Source organism: Symphalangus syndactylus, chromosome 16 (assembly GCF_028878055.3).
Source record: "Symphalangus syndactylus isolate Jambi chromosome 16, NHGRI_mSymSyn1-v2.1_pri, whole genome shotgun sequence".
Taxonomy (NCBI): Eukaryota; Metazoa; Chordata; class Mammalia; order Primates; family Hylobatidae; genus Symphalangus; species Symphalangus syndactylus.
In genome coordinates this window covers 63846109-63866094 of record NC_072438.2, presented here as the reverse complement: position 1 = coordinate 63866094, position 19986 = coordinate 63846109, and the positions used below count along the sequence as shown (strand labels likewise).

Sequence of the window (19986 nt, the reverse complement as noted above, 5' to 3'; positions counted from 1 at the left end):
CCAGCTACTAGGGAGGCTGAGGCAGGAGAATCACTTGGACCGGGGAGGCAGAGTTTGTGGTGAGCTGAGATTGCGCCATTGCACTCCAGCCTGGGCAACAAGAGCGAAACTCCATCTCAAAAAAAAAAAAAAAAAAAAGAAAGAAAGAAAAAAGAAAATAAACTGTCTATAGTTGTGTAAATACCACAATAAAGATAGGAAATACCTTCATCACCCAAAAACATTCCCTTATGCCTTTTTGATTTCTATCCCTCTAGTTTTGCCTTCTTCAGAATGTCATATAAAGAGAATTGTGGCCAGGTGCAGAGGCTCATGCCTATAATCCCAGCATTTTGGGAGGCCAAGGCAGGTGGTCCATCTGACGTCAAGAGTTCGAGACCAGGCTGGGCGTGGTGGCTCACACCTGTAATCCCAGCACTTTGGGAAGCCAAGGCGGGCAGATCACCAAAGGTCAGGAGTTTGGAGACCAGCCTGGCCAACATGGCAAAATCCCGTTTCTACTAAAAATACAAAAATTAGCTGGGCCTGGTCGTGGGTGCCTGTAATCCTAGCTACTAGGGAGGCTGAGGCAGGAAAATTGCTTGAACCCAGGAGGCAGAAGTTGCAATGAGCGAGATCCTACCATTGCACTCCAGCCTGGGCAACAGAGTGAGACTCCATCTCAAAAAAAAAAAAAAAAAAATAGTTCAAGACCAGCCTGGCCAGTATGGTGAAACCCTGTCTCTACTAAAAATACAAAAATTAGATGGATGTGGTGGTGAGCACCTGTAATCCTAGCTACTCCAGAGGCTGAGGCAGGAGAATTGCTTGAATCCAGGAGGCGGAGGCTGCAGTGGGTCGAGATCTTGCCACTGCACTGCACACCAGCCTGGGAGACAGAGCTGTACAGTATGTAGCCTTTTGTATCCAACTCCTTTCACTTAGCATAATCCTTTTGTTTTGAGACTCATCCATATTGTGTTGCATGTATCAGTAGTTCATTTATTTTTATTGATGAATAGTATTCCATTGTATGCATATACCAAAATTTATTTGTCCATTCTCTACTTACAGTGTTTAAGTTGTTTCCAGTTCTTGGAGCAGGAATAGCCTTCTATAAACATTCACACACAAGACTCTGTGTTTTCATTTTTCTCGAGTAAATATAGTTAAGAGTGGGGTTGCTGGGGTTGTATAGTAAACGTATTCTTCACTTTATAAGAAACAGCCACATTACAAATTTTTTATTTCAATAGTTTCTGGGGTCCAGGTGGTTTCTGGTCACATGGATATGTTCTTTAGTGGTGATTTCTGAAACTTTAGCGCACCCATCACCCAAGCAGTGTACAGTGTACCCAATAAATAGTCTTTTATGCCTAATTTTCCTCCTGAACTTCCCTGATAAGTCCCCAAAGTCCATTACATCATTCTTATGCCTTTGCATCCTCATAGATTAGCTGCCACTTATAAGTGAGAACATATATTTGGTTTTTCATTCCTGAGTTGCTTCACTTAGAATAATGGCCACTAGCTCCATCCAAGTTGCTGCAAAAGACATTATTTCATTCCTTTTTATGGCTGAGTAGTATTCTACTGTGTATATATAACACATTTTCTTTATCCACTCATTGGTTGATGGGCACTTAGGTTGGTTATCTTTGCAATTGTGAATTGTGAGAAACAGCCAAATTTTTTTCAAAGTGGCCATATCATTTTTCATTTCTACCAGCAAAGAATTTCTCATTGGCACTTGATATTGTCATTGTATATTTTTTATTTTAGCCATTCTAGTAGATGTGCAATACTATTCCATTGTATTTCAATTTGCATTTCCCTAAGGACTAATGATGTTGAGCATCTTTGCATCTGTTTATTTGCCATGCATATTTATTATTTGATGAACTATCTGTTCAAATCTTTTGCCCATTTAAAAAAACTGGTTTGGCCAGGCTCAGTGGCTCATGCCTGTAATCCCAGCACTTTGGGAGGCCGAGGGGGGTGGATCATGAGGTCAGGAGATAGAGACCGTCCTGACTAACATGGTAAAACCCAGTCTCTACTAAAAATACAAAAAAAAAAAAAAAAGAAAAAAATTAGCCAGGTGTGGTGGTGGGCACCTGTAGTCCCAGCTACTCAGGAGGCTGAGGCAGGAGAATGGCGTGAACCCGAGAGGCAAAGCTTGCAGTGAGCCGAGATCGAGATCATGCCACTGCACTCCAGCCTGGGTGGCAGAGTGAGACTCCGTCTCAAAAAAAAAAAAAAATTTTTTTTTTTTTTTTTTTTTTTTTTTTTTGAGACGGAGTCTCACTCTGTGCAGTGGCATGATCTCCACTTACTGCAACCTCTGCCTCCCGGGTTCAAGTGGTATATATGTATATATATATACATATCATATATGTATTTATATATTTTCTCCAAACCTGTCTTTTTATTTTCTTGTGTCTTTTGAAAAACAGAGGGTTTAGTTGTGATAAAGCCCAATGTATCATTTAAAAAAATAGTGCTTTTTATGTCGTATCTAAGAAATCTTTCCCTAACCCTAAGTCACAAAGATTTTCTCCTGTTTTTCTCATAAGTTTTTAGAATTTTAGGTTTTACATTTATATCGTTGATCCATCCCGACTTAGTGGTACAAGTCAAGGTTTGAGAGTCTTTTAATTTTATTAAAAATATTTTTTCTGTTCGCCTGCAGTTCCTTGCAGAGATTCTACTTATTTATTTATTTATTTAACTCTGCTAAGTCTCAGAACAGAGACTCTATTTTTATTTTTGCACATGGATGTCTAGTTGTTCCAGTACCATTTGCTGAAAAGATTATCCTTTCTTGATTGAATTATCTTGGCATCTTTGTCAAAAATCAATGACTACATATGTGTGAGCCTATATCTGGATTCCATTATATTTCACTGGTCTATATATCTATTATTACACCAATACTCACTATCTTGACTACTGAAGCTAGTAAAGCCTTGGTTGTTTTTGTTTGTTTGTTTGTTTGTTTGAAGAGCTGTTTTACTATTCCATTAAGATGTGCCATAATTTATTTAACTCAACCTCAACCTCTACTTAGGGGATTTAGTTATTTCTATTTTTCTTTTTCTTTTTTTCTTTTTTTCTTTTTTTTTGAGACAGAGTTTTGCTCTTGTTGCCCAGGCTGGAGTGCAATGGCATGATCTCAGCTCACTGCAACCTCCACCTCCCGGGTTCAAGCGATTCTCCTGTCTCAGCCTCGTGAGTAGCTGGGATTACAGGTGCCCACCACTACGCGCAGCTAATTTTGGGTATTTTTAGTAGAGAGGGGTTTTCACCACGTTGGCCAGGCTGGACTCTTGACCTCAGGTGATCCACCCACCTCAGCCTCCCAAAGTGCTGGGATTACAGGTGTGAGCCACCATGCCCAGCCTTCACTTTTCACTCTTGTTGCCCAGGCTGGAGTGCAACGGTGCGATCTCGGCTCACTGCAGCTCTGCCTCCTGGGTTCAAGCGATTCTCCTGCCTCAGCCTCCCAAGTAGCTGGGATTACAGGTGCCTGCTACCATGCCCGGCTAATTTTTTGTATTTTTAGTAGAGATGTGGGTTTTCACCATGTTGGGTAGGCTGGTCTTCTAGTGATCTACCCACCTCGGCTTCCCAAAGTTCTGGCATTACAGGCATGAGCCACGCCTGGCCAGTTGTTTCTACTTTTCTACTTTCTTTTTCTTCTTCTTTTTCTTCTTTTTTTTTTTTTTTTTGAGACAGAATCTCACTCTGTCACCCAGGTTGGAGTGCGGTGGCATGCTCACAGCTGCAGCCTCAACCTCCTGGGCTCAAGTGATCCTGCCACCTCAGCCTCCCTGGTAGCTGGGGCTACAGGTATGTGCTATGATGCCTGGCTAAATTTTGTATTTTTTGTGGAGATTGGGTTTTGCCATGTTGTCCAGGCTGGTCTTGAACTTCTGGGTTCAAGCAATCTGTCCACCTTGGCCTCCCACAGTGCTGGGATTACAGGCATGAGCCACCACATCCTGTAATCCCAGCACAGCTGCTCTATTTTCTTGTATTATAAATAATACAGCAACAAATTTCCATGGGTAAAACATTGTGTCTTTGTGATAGTGCACATGTTTAGAGTTGGGAATGCTAGTCCAATGTTTCCCAAAATTTCCTCCTAGTTATTAGGTCTAGTTTCAGGTCCAGGCCCACTTGCATCAGCTGTGTCATGTAATCAACCAAGCTGTGTGTGGCTGTGTTCTAACGCACTATGTCTGATCTTAAACAGTGTGCCTTACCTACTAGTTCTATGTTAAAGTAAAGATTCCCTACTTTCTTCCCTCTTTGGTCAGTTCATGCAAGCCATAGAAAGGTACTTCCTTATGAAAACAAAAATAAGATGCCCTTTTAGAGTTGAAAAAGTGTGTGTCAGGTCATCAAGGATATTCTGCCTGTTTGACAATTATTTTTGATCATTAGCAAACCAATGTTCAAACAAGTTTTGATTGGGAGTGAATTAATCACTTTGATGATTAACCATGGAGGCAAGTTGTAAAACTATTCTTCGTCTGTTTGGGCTGCTGTAACAAAATACCATAAACTGGGTAGATTATTGTGTTAGGCTATTCTTGCATTTCTATAAAGAAATACCTGAGACTGGGTAATGTACAAAGAAAAGAGGTTTCATTAGCTCATAGCTCTGCAGGCTATACAGGAAACATGGCAACGACATCTGCTCGGCTTCTGGGGAGGCCTCAAGGAGCTTTTACTCATGGTGGAAGCCAAAGCGGGAGCAGGCATCTTACATGGTATGACAGGAGCAAGCGAGAGTGGTGGGAGGTGCCACACACTTTCAAACAACCAGGTCTCATGAGAATTCACTATCTAGAGGATGGTACCAAGCCATGAGGGGCCCACTCCTCATGACCCAAATACCTCCCACCCGGCCCCACTTCCACCACTGGGGATTACTGTTCAACATGAAATTTGGTGGAGACATATATTCAAATGATACTATATATTCATATAAATATTCAAACTATATCAATTATATACAACAGAAATGTATTTCTCACAGTTCTGGAGGCCGGGAAGTCCAAGATCAAGGTGTAGGCAGATTCAGTGTCTAGTGAGGGCCATTTCTGCTCCCAGGATGGTATCTTGAATGCTGCATCCTTACAAATGCTGTGTCCTCATATGGTGGAAGGGATAGAAAGACAAAAGGGGACAAACACTATTTCCTTATGTGATGGAAGGCTTAGGGCAAACAGGGCCATACTGGGTGTGAAAGCCTGTTTGATAAAGTCCTTATTTGCATTCATGGGGATGAGCCCTCATGACCTCACTACCTCCTAAAGGCCCCACACCTCAATACTATAACATTGGGACATTAAGTTTCCACTCGAATTTTGGAGTGAGCTATTGTTAGAATATTTATCCCCATCAAAATGTATGTTGAAATTTAATTGTCATTATAACAGTGTTAAGTGGGACACTTAAGAAATGATCCTGGCTGGGCAAGGTGGCTCACACTTGTAATCCCAGCACTTTGGGAGGCTGAGGTGGGTGGATCACTTGAGGTCAGCAGTTCGAGACTAGCCTGACCAACATGGTAAAACCCCATCTCTGCAAAAAAAAAAATACAAAAATTAGCTGGGTGTGGTGGCATGTACTGTAGTACGAGCTACTTGGGAGGCTGAGCCAGGAGAATTGCTTGAACTAGGGAGGCAGAGATTGCAGTGAGCCGAGATGACACCACTGCACTCCAGCTTTGGTGACAGAGCGAGACTCCGTCTCAAAAACAGAACAAAAAAGAAGAGGTGGTCCTGCCCTCATGAGTGGAATTAATAAGGGTGAATTCAGTTTCCTTTTGTTCTCTTGTCCTTCTTTCTTCTGCCATATGAAGATGCAGTAAGAAGGCCCACACAAGCTGCCTGCACCTTGATCTTGGACTTCCAGTCTCTAAAATGGTAACAGTATAAATTCCTATTCTTTGTAAAGTACCCAGTCTCAGTTATTCTGTTACAGCAGCAAAAAACAGAGTAAGACAAAGGAACACAAACATACAAACCATAGCAAGCTCTAAGCTGTATTAAAATGATATTTGGGACAGGGTGTGATGACTCATGCCTGTCAATCCCAGCACTTTGGGAGGCCAAGGTGGGCGGATCACCTGAGGTTGGGAGTTTGAGACTAGCCTGACCAACATGGAGAAACCCCGTCTCTACTAAAAATACAAAATTAGCTGGGCGTGATGGTGCATGCCTGTAATCCCAGCTACTTGGGAGGCTGAGGCAGGAGAATCACTTGAAGCCGGGAGGCAGAGGTTGCAGGGTGAGCCGAGATCGCACCATTGCATTCCTGCCTGGGCAACAAGAGCAAAACTCCATCTCAAAAAAAAAAAAAAAAAAAAAGATAATTGGTAAACGTCAGAAAGGTGCCCTCCAGGGCTAGGCTCCTGCAATGTGGTGGCTTCTCCAGCATTAGGCTCCTGTCATGTGCACTGACCAGAAGTACCTCATGACTACAAGCTTCCCAAAGAACCTTTTTGAGCAGCTTCACAGCAGAATGCTGTTGACAAGGCACCTCCTCAGTGCAACTGGTGCTCTTTCTGGTGGTTTTCCAGGATGTCCCAGAGGCAAGACACATCATCTAGTGAGCTGTGTTGCGCTTTCTCTGACATCTAGATCTCAGCTCTGGGGATAAGGAGGACTCTTCCTTGGGTGCTCTATCTCAGCTCCAGGGACAGTGGCTACTCCATTTCTTTCTCTTTAGAGTTCTCTTTAACTTCTGATACCCAGCCCCTCATTACCTGAATCCCTTAAACTTTTCATGTTCAAATTACTGTTATTTCTTTCTCTTCACTGAACTCTGATATGCTGTTTTTATTAGATGTTTCTTTTTTTATTTTACATTCTGTTGCTGACCAATGTTTAAATTTTTATAGTCTACATGTTATTTGTATGTATATAGTGAATTACCCGTGTTTTAGTCCAATAATCAAGGTTTTTTTTTTTTTATTGTTGGTTTTTTTGAGACAAGAGTTTTGCTGTCACCCAGGCTGGAATGCAGTGGCACGATCTCGGCTCATTGCAACCGCCGCCTCCTGGGTTCAAGCAATTCTCGTGCCTCAGTCCCCCGAGGAGCTGGGATTACAGCTGCTTGCCTCCATGCCAACTAATTTTTTGTATTTTTAGTAGAGATGGGGTTTCAGCATGTTGTCCAGGCTGGTCTCAAACTCCTGAGCTCAGGCAATCTGCCTGCCTTGGCCTCCCAAAGTGCTGGGATTACAGGCGTGAGCTACCACGGCTGGCCCAAGTTTACTTATTGCAAAGTAATAAGAAAATCTTGGTTACTGGGCTAAAACATGGTAGTTCACTACATACATATAGTGCCTGTCTATGCTTGCATCTACAGATTTTCAACATTGGTCTGAACTCAAGACATTGAAAAATGCCAGAAGGCAGAATGTGATACCATCCTTAAATCTCCAGGTAGTACATCTATTCAGACCCCAAGGGTTGTCTCTCTGATAAATATGAAATCTATTCAAAATTTAACTGTTCAAAAATTTTAAAACTTTTGAGGATTTTACTCCACAATATGTGCTCTTATAGAACCTTTCTTGTGGTTGTGGGGGGATCAGAAAAGGGCAGACTTGATCTAATCAGAATTATTGGAAAATGGCTTGCTATTACCTTTTAGATGAGCTAACCCAATGCGAAAATTATTATTGAGACAGTCTCACTCTGTCACCCAGGCTGGAATGCAGTGGTGCAATCTCGGCTCACTGCAGCTTCCGCCTCCCAGGTTCAAGCAATTCTCTTGCCTCAGCCTCCTCAATAGCTGGGACTACAGGGGTGCCCCACCAAACCCGGCTAATTTTTGTATTTTTTAGTACAGATGGGGTTTCACCATATTGGACAGGGTAGTCTTGAACTCCTGACCTCGTGATGTGCCTGCCTCAGCCTCCCAAAGTGCTGGGATTAGAGGCTTGAGCCACCGCGCCTAGCCCAATGCTAAAATTTTATGTGAGTGGTGTCTTAGATCACTGTACTTTATGGCGTATGATTAGCACTGTGATTCCACATCCAGGCCATATCGTAGTATGGATCCTATTTAAAACAAATTTGCTGCAAAAGTAATATTTCATTGTACAATATCTTTATTAAAGAAATGCATTCCAGCAACACTGTCAGCATCTTTATTACCAAATACATACCTTTAACAAATAATGTCTCTGTATCTTAGTTTTTTCCTTTCCAAAACAAATGGAGGCATATCAACTCTCGTACGATTCTTAAAGCATTGTGCTGTGCTGCCTCACAGGGGTATGTTCCCAGAGGTTTCTCTCTGGAGAGCAATCCCTAATAGGACAATTGTTCTCTCTGAGGCTTCTTGCTTCCTATCTCTCCTCCCTTGGGGAGCTGCTGCTTCTCTGTAAGTTGCTTCCGTGACACAGGGATCATAGTTTCTGCTCTAATTACAGCTTTTCCACTCTGGTGTAGCTGAGCCATATACTACATTGCCCTAGTCCTGTTCACCCTTGGTGATTCTGTTCCATTTGCCACCTGGCCTCTTCCTCCTCGGTCACTTTTTTTTTTTTTGAGACAGTCTCAGCTCACTGTAGTCTCAACTTCCCGGGCTCAGGTGATCCTTCTGCTCCTCAGCCTTCGGAGTAGCTGGGATTACAGGTGTGTGCCACAGCACCTGGATATTTTTTGTATTTTTAGTAGAGACGGGGTTTTGCCATGTTGGCCAGGCTGGTCTCAAACTCCTGACCTCAGGTGATCGACCCGCCTCAGCCTCCCAAAGTGTGTGGGATTACAGATGTGAGCCTCTGCGCCTGGCCACTCCTCAGTCACTTCTAAACAACTGTCCTCACTTGAGGAAGCTGGCCTTTCTCCTGTACCCTGTTTTACCAGTTGTCTTTTTAAAAAATAACTTTCCTCCAAATAACTTACTAATTTTATTCACATAACACTACTCAGGAGTTCAAATAATTTTAATCATTTTTTAAGGCAAAGAAAATACTTTTTACATTTGCTAGATATTTATTTGCAGAGCTACATAAATGTAACACCTTATTAGAATGGGATTTTTCCTACTTTGGGAAACTATCAAAATGGTCTCACACACACACACAACCCAAAGAAAACATATTCAAGAACGTGGTCACAGTTTTCAGGTTTTATCATTATTTATTATTTTATTTTTTATATCCCAGCCCTCACATGTAAGACTGGTCATTTTTTAGAATCCTCAGCCTATCAAGGATACAGCAGGGGTCTAGGATAGAGACCAATGAAGAAATTTCTTTGGAGAATTCTAAGTGCTCAATTCAGCCTTCTTGGACAAAGGAGTTACTACCTTCTACTTTGAAACCCAGTGAAAGGAACTTCAAGGAAACCCTTCAGAGAGCTTTGAAATGTGTTTCCTACAACCATTTAGCTGGGGACCCCGGAGAGGGCTGCTGCCATGCAATCTCCCTGAATTGTTTTTTTTCAGGCCAGGGATGTGAGAATGTTTCCTGAGGACCAGATGTGTGACACTCAGGAGAGAGCCGGCATAAAATAGCCCCCCAGAGGTAAAGAAAACCTCAGGACTGAGGCTGGAGTGCAGTGGCACAATCAAGGTTCACTGCAGCTTTGACCTCTCAGGCTCAAGCGATCCTTCCACCTCAGCCCCGAGTAGCTGGGACTACAGGCACATACCACCACGCCTGGCTAATTTTTTGTATTTTTAATAGAGAAGGTTTCACCATGTTGCCCAGGCTGGTCTCAAACTCTTGGGCTCAAGCGAACGGCACCTCTGAGCCTCCCAAAGCGCTGGGATGACAAGCATGAGCCTCCGAACCTGGCACACTATTTTAAATTGAAATGGGTCCATCAGATACAAGGGAATTACATGAGAGGTAACCCAGCAGGGAACCTCCAAAAAGGTCATACAAATACCGGAGACAGAAAAAGTCGGCTTAATTATCTGCGGGCTCCAGGGATTATGAAGCCAGCCAGCCAAGGAAGAACCACCGCAACTCACTCCTCACCTTTCATACCTCCAAGTCTACACTTTAATCCCACTGAGGAGTTAACTTGCAGCTCACAGCACCAGAAAGGTATAAGGAGAAAGCTGAAATCAGAGGAATCGTGTGCTCTCTCCACTGGCAGCTTGCAGTTTAAAGCACACCCAAGCTAGAATTAAGATTACTTTCTGACGATTACATAGGACTGCACATTTTACTTATTGAAATAAAACTGTTTTCGCAACTAATCATGATGAAAATACTTCTTGTTATCTGTAATCTAAAAATATATGGGTCAGGTCAAGTCTTCATCCTGGGGCACCAGGGTATACTCCCACCGTATAAAGACACAAAAATAAAAGCAATGATTTGATCTCAATCCGATCCACACACGATGCTTATTCTACATACTCGTGTACGTTAAGAACCATTTTCTCATTGCAACTTTTCTTGTCAAAACATCCTTCTACTTACAAGGAAGATTTTGCTTAAGTCTTTTTTCTTTTTTTGTTTTTGAGATGGAGTCTCGCTCTGTCGCCCAGACTGGAGTGCAATGGCGTTCTCTCAGCTCACTGCAACCTCTGCCCCCTAGGCTCAAGCGATTCTCTCGCCTCAGCCTCTTGAGTAGCTGGGATTACAGGTGTGCACCACCAGGCCTGGCCAGTCCTTCCATTCTTAGTTCCTGAGGTTATGCAGAGTCTTCGCCCTGTGCTTCTCTTGTATTATGATCCAAACTCCTTTGTTTTAAAAAAAACAAACACACCTAAATATAATCCAAATGTGCTAATAAATGTGAAACAGCCTCTTTCTCTGAAACAAGTTCTTCAGTAAAATAATTCTGTAATGTATTGCTTTGCTCTTAAGTTATGCTATTACAAAAGAAAGTTTCAATTACAGGCAAGGTTGAACTCTGCAAGCAACCCCAAACTCAAAAAGGGCTGAATGATAAGTCATTCAGGTAAAGACAAAAGAATGGCTCCTTATCATTCAGCTTTCTTAACCACCTTTCTAAAAGTTCCTCCATCCCCACTATTATGCTCATGGTATCTTTGTCTTTACACACTTATCACTATCTGCAATTGTCTATTATGTCACCTTCCACAAACATACATACAGTATATGCATGATTGAAATCTGTCAGAGCAGAGTGTCTTGTTTTCCATTTAAAAGTTTCTGGGCCTAGAATAGCTTTTGATACATAGTAGTCACTAAATAGATACTTGCTTCATGAATGAAGGGCACCATTTAGTCAATAAAAGGGGAATATCAGAATAGGTAAACTTCCAAAAGTATCTAGTGTTGTCTTTCAAACTAAACTCCCCAGTCCTCACTGCCCAATCTCCTGACCTCTTGACAAACTTTTTTCTTTGATGCTCTAACATGAGAGAGGTTTATGAAAAGTAAACACTAGCCTAAATTTTGCCAAATCCAGAATTTTAAAATATATCTTCATTCTCTTTGGCCTCAGCCACATGTGACCGAGTGCCCCCCTCAAACAATCCCCTTTCTTGGTTTGTGTGACTCCATCCAATTCTAGTTCCTGGGCTAATTCTGCAACCACTGGAGTCAGAGGGCAGGAACCATGTTTGGTTTTGCTCCCACAGTATCTCTAACATGGCTTGGCATACAGTAGGTGCACCACACATAAATATGTCAACAAATGAACTTCTCCCTCTCTCCACTTCTGTCTCCGATGGACATCTCCCCAAATCTTACTTTGAGACTCTAAATTATCTTTTGTTTTTGGAGTCTGTAAATTCACAAATAGTTTCCACCAATACTAAGTCAAGGATAGTTGCTGAAGTTCATCGATGAACTCAAGTCCTCTTGCTTACTCTGACTTCTAAATGCCTATCAAATCTCAGTGTTCTCATTTTCGTGCTTAAATTATACAGAAACAGGAAGCTTGGAAGTTGGCTACTCACTTGCACATTCAAGTTTTAGATGTTCTCTGTAGGGAACTCCCCGACAGCCCCACAGCCACTGCCTTGGTCTGTCATGATTTTCACATGAACTATTTAAGAACCTGTCACCTAGTTTCCAGCTTCAAGACTCATCACATGCACACTAACACTTTCCACATTCATCTTGCTAGAATAACTATTCCTAACATTCTGGTTTAAATCCTCTATAATTTCTCAAGACAAATTCCTCATAATCTGATCACTGCTCTTCCCTCAATTCTTTTCTTACCAACCCTACACCCCATCCTTCTAACCTGACAACCAAGGTGTCCGCAGTTTCATAGTTATGCCCTCCTCTGACTCGTTACCATTATGTCAGCTGTTTCATTTCTGGCAAAGCCACTTACCTTCTCTCTCATCATGATTCCTTCAAGTCCTCCCTGGCTCACCTTAAATCTTAGCCTGGCTTCACCCATTGAGTGACAAACTCCTTTACAATGCTCTCACAGCAACTCATGCATTTATCCATCATAGCGTGCATATATATATATGAACAATATATAATTGTGTCTCAATTAGAGGTGAGGCCTCTGAAGTAACTGTACTTTTCAACTTTGGCTCACTAGTTTACTGAATGAGTCTGCCTTTTACTACTTGTTTATTAAGTGCAGGACACATTTACTATGGGAGTTACAATTAAGGTACAATTCCCAAAGGTTTTCAACGCCACAGACTCAACCTTTTTTATTTTTGAGACGGAGTTTCGCTCTTGTTGTCCAGGCTGAAGTGCAATGGCGCAATCTCACCTCACTGCAACCTCCGTCTCCCAGGTTCAAGCAATTCTCCTGCCTCAGCCTCCCTAGTAGCTGGGATTACAGGCATGCACCACCACGCCTTGCTAATTTTTTTGTATTTTTAGTAGAGATGGGGTTTCTCCATGTTGGTCAGGCTGGTCTCAAACTCCTGGCCTCAGGTGATCCACCCACCTTGGCCTCCCAAAGTGCTGGGATTATTGGCGTGAACTACCACGCCTGGCTGCCACAGATTCAACCTTTCTATTTTTGTAACTTTACAGAACATAACCAGTTACATGTGGAAACAGGTAGTCTGCTTTATTTGACAGCTGGGGGCAAATCAACCTGACATGTGAACTAAGATGGGAGGGAAGTAGGGGCTGGAGGGAGGCTTTTCAGGCAGAGGACAGAGTTGAAAAGCACATGGGGTACTTAGGAAAAATAAATTTAACATTTTTGCACACCTACATATAACACTGCAGAGAAGATAAAAGCATAATTTCTGCTGAAAAATTTAAAGTATAACGGGTCTCTATACATAACTATAACTGAAGGCAGGACTAAGTGCTGTTAAAGATAGAAATATAGACAACAGGTGGGGTGTGGTGGCTCGTCCCTGTAATCCCAGCACTTTGGGAGGCCAAGATAAGAGGATCACTTGAAACCAGGAGTCCAGGACCAGCCTGGGCAACATAGTTTAACTCCACCTCCAATGCAAGATCCACTGCTTATTTTGTTTCATTTGAAAATTGAGTCATCAGTTCAAGGGTTTTTTTTTTGAGGCGAGTCTCACTTTGTCACCAGGCTGGAGCACAGTGGCATGATCTCAGCTCACTGCAACCTCTGCCTCAGCCTCTCAAGTAGCTGAGACTACAGGCACATGCCACCACGCCCAGCTAATTTTTGTATTTTCAGTGGAGTTGGGGTCTCACCATGTGGGCCAGGGTGGTCTCGATCTCGACCTTGTGATCTGCCCACCTCAGCCTCCCAAAGTGCCAGGATTACAGCCGTGAGCCACTGTGCCTGGCCTCAAGGGTTGTTTATATGGGGGTCAGGGTACTTTCACTAGACTTAGACTTCTGAAGCCCAAACTGGCCAAACTTCACCAGCTTTACATTATACCCACAGGAACTCAGCTGTCTTTCAAGGTCGTTGTTCAATCTTCAATAGACTATCTTCACTTGAAAGTTTGGTGATGACAGCCGGGCATGGTGGCTCATACCTGTAATCCTAGCACTTTGGGAGGCTGAGGCAGTGGATCATGAGGTCGATTTCGAGACCAGCCTGGCCAATATGTTGAAACCCAGTCTCTACTAAGAATACAAAAAGAATTAGCCGAGTGAATCTCCATCTCTACAAAAAACACACAAAAATTAGCCAGGTGTGGTGGTGTGCATCTGTAGTCCCAGCTACTCACAAGGCTGAGGCAGGAGAACCACTTGACTTGAGCCCAGGAATTAGAGGCTGCAGTGAGCTGGGATTGTGCCATTGCACTATCTGTAAACAAGAAAGGCAATGTCAATTGGACTCTAACCATACATCTTTAAAGTATAGTCTCACATTTCGGGAGGAAGCCCAAGAGAGATTTAATCAGCAGGGTTTCTTTACAAGTGAATGTTCAGAAGCTGAGACCTGAAGGGTAAATTCGGAGTTAAAATACAAGATGAGAGTAGCAATTAGCTAGCACATTATAAAGCCATTCCAGGTTACAAGTAAAAGTGATACCCTTCCAAGGCCAGGTTAAGAACCTCAGATGTTATTCTAAACACAGTGGAGAATTATAATTTAAATAGCATGACTTGGCTACATCACTATTTTATGTAGCTGTTCTAGCATTCATATTCATGTTCCCTTCAACTGCCCCTGCCCTCTCACTCAGCAGTCCAGTTGACTTTGTCCCTTCATTAAAAAAAAAAAAAAAAAAAAAAAAAAAAAAAAAAAAAAAAAAAAAAAAAAAAAAAAAAAAGAACAAAAAACCCAACCCTGTCAATAAACCACCAAAACTAGGAAGGCACGACAGCAAGTTTCAGTGCTTTAACACAGAAACACCCAATTACCAAGTTGAGGGCTAAAAAAATTCGACCAAGTAGTCCCACATCATTGCCTTTAGTCTACAAATCTCAGGGTTTATACTTGATTTTCCTTTATTTCTTGCTCAATCTTTACTTGCACCTAGCCCTACTTTTTGTCAAACCTATTTACATATTCTTAAGTTGACTCACACCTAGCAGGCTTTTTTCACTTAGCTAGCCACCTTACACACAGCCCACAAATCAGGTGTGCCAAGTCAGCATTACAGATACTAGGATAAGATCATCTTTTGAAATACAGAAGCCACTCCTACCCATACGTTTCCAGTGGTACTCTCAAGCTCTATGTGACTAATAATCATCCCCCTAAAGTCATGACAGTATAGCAGATGAACATGCTGCCAAAGGTAATTTAAACATCATACTCTTTCAAATTTACTCAAACATCTTAAATACCCATCTATGCCACATGAGCTGTGCTATTTTAATCTGCTGTATTGTCTTCCAATGCCCCCTGCTTCAAGGACTCCTGGAATTCTGCTTGTTTCTCATTGCCTTAAACCGTGTTACAACCCCAGTCCAAAAGTAAACATTCCAAAACAGTCACTTAACAAGTAAATCTGATATGAAGCTAGCCCAGTCCCTAAACCTACAGTATTTCACTGATACTACAAGCCTAATTGATTAAAAATACCTTACCAAACACCAGATATGTATTTTTTAAAACCAGAACATTTATTGCATGACTAATTGTTGACATTCTTAAGATGAACTGGATGCTGCAACAGCTGCCCTCTTGGGTTTAGGTGTTGTTCCTTCACGGAATCCATGCCTGCACGATGTCAAAAACAAGAACAAGTTACTTCAGCAACATCGATGCATCAATTTTAATTTTTGTTAAACAGATTTCAATGCGCTTATCTCAGTTCAATGCTGAAATCAATACTGCATTCATATGTTCAGACATTTATTTTTACAACATCACTGATAAGCTGCAATTCTTTACTTCACTTTGCTTAAAGATACCTATTTTCGGATATAGTTAACCGCAATCGCAATAAAGGCTCAAAAACTTATTTGGCTATACTAGTCATTGGGCCAGTATGTTTGTTCGTATTTGGCAAGAGATCACAGATTATTTGTGAAAATGGTTCCCTATGCTGAGAATAGATCCCAACTACTTTCACTAAGCAAGGAAAAAAAATGAGCGTGTTTAATGGCAGACCTTTTCTAAACCAAGAGCTTTGCATTTTAACTTATTTAACATCCGTATCTACGCTAAGGTCAACTATCCTACTTTTAAAAGCCTGGCTTCAGTTCAAGCTCTTAACTCCTATATCGTACTAACAGACCACTCAATATTAAGTCCACAAAAACGTTATGACCCTAAATGCGAAGAAAGTTGCTTCAGCACATGAACACACCTGTGGGTGTCTACAAAGCCCTGAACTGCCTTGTTATCTTTAAAACTGGACACTCTGGAGACTGAGTGGGTAGAGGCTAGGGATTCTGCAAAATATTCAATTTTGCACTGGGCAATTCCACCACAAAGAATTATCCAGCCCAAAATATCAACAGCTGAGAATTGCTGAAATAGAACATAGTAACGGAAGGAGCACCAGCTTTAAAGTTAAGTCTGCATCATTCTGAATCTTAGCTGAGATCTTAGATGGGTTAATCTCCTAGTAACTACTCTTTAATATGCAGGTTCTCTCAGCTAAGTCTAGGGCAGAGCTGAGATTTCTGCATTTATAACTCTAAGGCCAAGACTCTTGAGTAACAAGACTGCAAGGCAACAGCAGCAACCAGGGCAGTTTTCTACAGCACTCTGGCCCACAGAGAAAGGTTGAACCTTTTTCTGTTGAACCAAGCCTGACTCCAGACCTTATTCACTACTGTCTTGGCAAATTTTGACACTAAAGATAAACCTAATAAATATCAACACTTTGGGACCCTAGTTCAAACAATGCTACTGATATGTCAAGGTTACAGCGGTAGAAGATAAAAGCTTTCAACATCTGGCCTGGGGCGGTAGCTCACGCCTGTAACCCCAGCACCCTGGGCAGGCCGATGGCTCGGGCCCAGGAATTCCGAGATTAGCCTGGGTAACATGACAAAATCCCATTCTCTACAATAAATACAAATTTAGCTGGGCATGTGGCGGCGCACACAGGTAGTCCCGGGTACTCGGGCGGCTGAGGTGATATTACCTGAGGCTGGGGAGACTGAGGCTGCAGTGAGCCGTGATCGTGCCACTACACTCAAGCTTGGGCAACATAGTGAAACCCCACTTCAACAACAACAAAAAACAAAAAGCTTCCAACATCTCATCCCCAGTAACCATCAGGGTAGTGTTATCTGTTTACAAATAAACACGAGGGTTTCATTCAAGCCCATAGGACCAATTATGATCGAACATACAAACTGTACCTGAATCTGCGGTATACAATTTTTAGGTGCCTCATTCGACCAGTTCCGGTGGTATTTCGTCTTTTAGCCTTGGCACTCCAGTTATCTAAAACATAAGTTCAGAAAAGATTTCAAACGGTTTTCCCCCACACACCTTGTAGGTATTGTTAACACACAAGTTCTATGCCACCTCATCGGCATACAGATGTACAAGTTTTAAGACCGGCACCAAATAAAGTTCAAACCTATGCCCCCACTTATGCGCAATACAAACAAAAGCAAACACAGTTGGCCTGAAAAATGTTACTTACACTTTCTCTTGCGCTTGGCAGGGTAGCCACATTTGCCACAGGTCGACTTCTGAAGGTGGTAGGCCTTAGAGCCACAGCGGCGGCACAATGTGTGCGTCTTATTGCGACGCTTTCCAAACGATGACGTTCCCTTCGTCTGCACATTAAAGGAATAAATAGTTCTGAAACCTGGCAACTTCTAAATTTACTCTAGTTCTCAGGGAAACCAACTACTGATAAAATTTAAAGGCAATCATAAAGGTCGAAACTGTGGGAGAAGCCTCTTTCCACGAATGCCAAGTCAGAGACCACTACCCGCATTTTACGTTACCTAAAGCCCTCCGCAAGAGTTGCAATGTTCTGAAATACACTTTATCTTTATAGACTCCGGCCAGACAGCATCACCAATGAATTATTTCATTGTTACACAGAACCAAACATTCCCAAACTCCTTCCCTCGACTCCCAACCAAGGCTAGAGCTGTGAAAGGTCTCCAAAGGTTGGACCGAAGCAAAGGACACAATGCAGCTCTAGCTCCACAATTACGGCGGGATCGGTCCCCCAGGCACCAGTTAGCAGTCATTCTTCTGGCTCTTGAGGGCCACCGCATGCCTCTTTCCTGCCCACCAGTTCCCCTTATCCGGAATCTTGCCAACCCCCAAAGGACAGCAAGCAGGGAGGCACAAAGGACGAGGATGGAACGCGATTCACACAGACCACGGTCACAACTCACCATCTCGCTTCTGCGGCCGAGACCAGAAAGACCGGAAGAGAAGGCACTTCCGCTATATCACGCTCAGAAGCTTCCGCCCAGGGAAGTACTTCCTGCGGGGCGCGGTGCAGCGTTGTCAAGCGTCCGTCGTCGTAGTGTCGTTGGGGTCAAGAGGAGGATGCGGTACCAGACAGGGCCGATCGCTTTTCGGTGCCGGAAAGGCGGGCGGGACTCCCAGTTTCCTGGCGACCGGATGGGCGAGTCTTCGCCGGGCTCGCTTGGACCCTGAGGGCCGTTTAGATTACAGTTTTGCTTTCCGTGCTGCTGTTGCTGGTGCTACTGCTAGTACTGATCGGTTTCGCACGTTAGCAGTCAGATCTGTTGCTATACCGTCTATTACTGTCTTCTAAGCACATGGAAAACCTGGAATGCGAGGCTGGCCCTGCCCAGGGGTACCCGCACCGACTGAGCGTCCCCGGCGTGTAATGACCGTCTGCGCCTGGGATAATCCCTATTCAGGAGAAAGCAACTTCTCCAGCCGCCTCCTCATTCCGATCCCGGAAGCTTTTGGCCGACGCTGACTTTTCCTGTGAGAGGTCGCGAGGAGTACGGAGGCATGCAGCTGGAGCTTAGAATGTAAAGGGAAAGGCAGACAGTGATTTTGTTGTTGTTGTTGTTACTGTAGTAAATCAGAGGCAAGTTATCTGATCCCATATTTCATTGTGCCAAGGAATCACACATGGAACTTGCTCAATATAGTTTCCAAGGGCCTGGCGCCGTGGCTTACGCCTGTAATCCCAGCACTTTGGGAGGCTGAGGCGGGCGTATCTCTTGAGCCCAGGCGTTGGAGACCAGCCTGGGCAACATAGGGAGACGCTGTCGCTACAAAAAAAATACAAAAAATCATCCAGGCGTGGTGGTGCGCGCCTGCCAATCCAGCTACTCGGGGTGGAGGTGGAGGGAGGCTTGAACCCGGAAGGTGGAGGCTGCAGTGAGCCGAGATTGCGACATTGCACTCCAGCTTGGGTGACTGAGTGAGACTCTGTCTCAAAAAAAAAAACCCCAAAAACTAAAAATGAAATGTTGCCAGAGCTGCTTTCCTTTCTTGGAGGTTCTAGGAGGGAGAATCTGTTTTCTTTCCTTTCTCAGCTTTTAGAGACTGCCCAAACTCCTTGGTTTATTGCTCCCTTGCATCTTCAAAACCAGTGATACTGTAGTTTCCCCCGTTTCTGTGGGTTAAGTTCCAACACCCTCAGTGGATGCCTGAAACCACAACACCAGACCCTATATATACTGTTTTTTCGGTACATGTGTACCTGTGATGAAGTTAAATTTATGAATTAGGCACCATAAAAGATTAACAACAACTAATAGAACAATCATAACAGTATACTGTAATAAAAGTTATGTGAATGTGGTCGGTCTCTTTTTCTCCAAATATCTTATTGTCCTGTACTCAACTATTTTTAAACCATGGTTGACCATGGGGTAACAAACCCTGAAATCCTGCAAAGGGAAACCTTGGATAAGTGGAGACTACTGTAGTCTTTCTCACATTGCATTACTCTTTATTTTGCATCCGTCTTATTCTTTCTCCTTTCCTTTTATTTTTATTTGTAGTAGAGACAAGGTCTCACTGTTGTCCAGGCTGGTCTTGAACTCCTGAACCTTCCTGTCTTGGTCTCTCAAAGGGCTTGGGTGCCCTGCCATCCCTCTCCTACTTTTAAGGCCCCTTGTGATTATGTTGACTCCACCCAGATAACTTCCTTATCTTCAGTTTCGCTAATTAGCAACCTTAATTCACTCTGCAATTATAATTGTCCTTTGCCACATAACCTAATTTATTCATAGGTTAAGGGGATTAGTACCTTGTTATC

General features: G+C 43.0%; 1 protein-coding gene and 1 non-coding gene across 2 annotated transcripts; both read right to left on the bottom strand.

Annotated features, from left to right (window-relative positions):
* Window positions 1-14572: 14572 nt before the first annotated feature.
* Window positions 14573-19535, bottom strand: RPL37 (ribosomal protein L37). Its single transcript, XM_055245442.2, has 4 exons — window positions 18131-19535; window positions 17419-17554; window positions 17129-17213; window positions 14573-15530 (listed from the first exon to the last, which is right to left on the bottom strand). Exons 1-4 carry the CDS (start codon window positions 18131-18133, stop codon window positions 15461-15463), a joined length of 294 nt encoding a protein of 97 aa, XP_055101417.1. The 5' UTR covers window positions 18134-19535; the 3' UTR covers window positions 14573-15460.
* Window positions 15613-15692, bottom strand: LOC129465091 (small nucleolar RNA SNORD72). Its single transcript, XR_008651869.1, has one exon. It is a non-coding gene; the product is annotated as a small nucleolar RNA SNORD72 (small nucleolar RNA).
* Window positions 19536-19986: the final 451 nt, after the last annotated feature.

Excerpts from the sequence above, each read along its gene's own strand:
- RPL37 (XM_055245442.2), bottom strand. Across the intron at positions 17,214-17,418 it reads TGCCAAGCGCAAGAGAAAGT|ATAACTGGAGTGCCAAGGCT; the intron begins GTAAGTAACATT and ends CTTATGTTTTAG. Across the intron at positions 15,531-17,128 it reads ATTGTATACCGCAGATTCAG|GCATGGATTCCGTGAAGGAA; the intron begins GTACAGTTTGTA and ends GACATCGTGCAG.